Raw genomic sequence first — 927 nt, 5'->3', positions numbered from 1 at the left:
GAACCCCAAAGACATGCTAACCCTCACACCTGGGGCCATACTGTATCTACAGCCTGCTGCTGCTGCTGCTGCTTCTGTTGCTGCTCCTGCTGCTGCTGCTGCTGCTCCTGCTGCTGCTGTTTCTGCTGGGACTCCAGGAGCAGCAGCAGCAACAGCAGCAACAGCAGCAGCAGCACGGCCGTCGGGTAGAACACCGCAGCTGCTTGAAACAGATCAGCAGCAGCAACAGCAGCAACAGCAGCAGCAGCAGCAGCAGCAACTGCAGCAACAGGAAGAGCAGCAGCAGCAGCAGGAGCAGCAGCAGGAGGATGAAGTATTTGTATGGCCTGAAGCTGCTCCATCGAAGCGTGCTGCTGCTGCTGCTGCTGCAGCAGCAGCACGTCGTGAGTGGTCATACAAAGGACAGCAGCAGCAGCAGCAGCAGCAGCAGCAGCAGCAGCAGCTGGAAGCATGGGCCAATAGAGCAGCAGCAGATTTCACTTTTGCTGCTCCCCCAGCAGCAAGATCGAAGCTAGAACCCCACAGGTTCATCACGCATGCACTAAAACTCAAACACAAACAGCAGCAGCAGCAGCAGCAGCAGCAGCAGCAGCAGGGGAGGGAGCAACAGGAGCAGCAGCAGCAGGGGAGGGAGCAGCAGCAGCAGCAGCAGCAGGGGAGGGAGCAGCAGGAGCGGCAGCAGCAGCAGCCAGAGCTGAAACTAGAGAAGCAGCAGCATAGGCAGCAGCAACAGCAGCAGCAGCAAAGACAGGAAATGCAGCAGCTGCAACAGGAAGGGCAGCAGCAGCAGCAGCAAGAACAGCTACAGCAGCAGCAGCAGCAGCAACAGCAGCAGCTTGTGGAGGGAGATGGTGCCTCTGCTGCTGCTGCTGCTGCTGCTGCTGCTGGAGGAGCAGAGGTGATTCCAAGCCAGCTTGTGTGCAGCAG

General features: G+C 59.0%; 1 protein-coding gene across 1 annotated transcript in view; it reads left to right on the top strand.

Annotated features, from left to right (window-relative positions):
• The window catches only part of EMH_0000990 (PPR repeat-containing protein, putative), a gene marked incomplete at both ends in the record, with an annotated part of 1,891 nt that overhangs the window by 122 nt on the left and 842 nt on the right, over window positions 1-927 (top strand). Inside the window, one exon of the mRNA XM_013495408.1 lies at window positions 3-927. Coding sequence (XP_013350862.1) covers window positions 3-927 — 925 coding nt within the window. The remainder of the gene's footprint in view (window positions 1-2) is intronic.

The sequence above is a fragment of the Eimeria mitis genome, genomic scaffold (genome assembly GCF_000499745.2).
Source record: "Eimeria mitis Houghton genomic scaffold, Emh_scaff156, whole genome shotgun sequence".
NCBI lineage: Eukaryota > Apicomplexa > Conoidasida > Eucoccidiorida > Eimeriidae > Eimeria > Eimeria mitis.
Note: the sequence above shows the minus strand (reverse complement) of the source record. Positions and strands in the feature narration are given on the sequence as shown.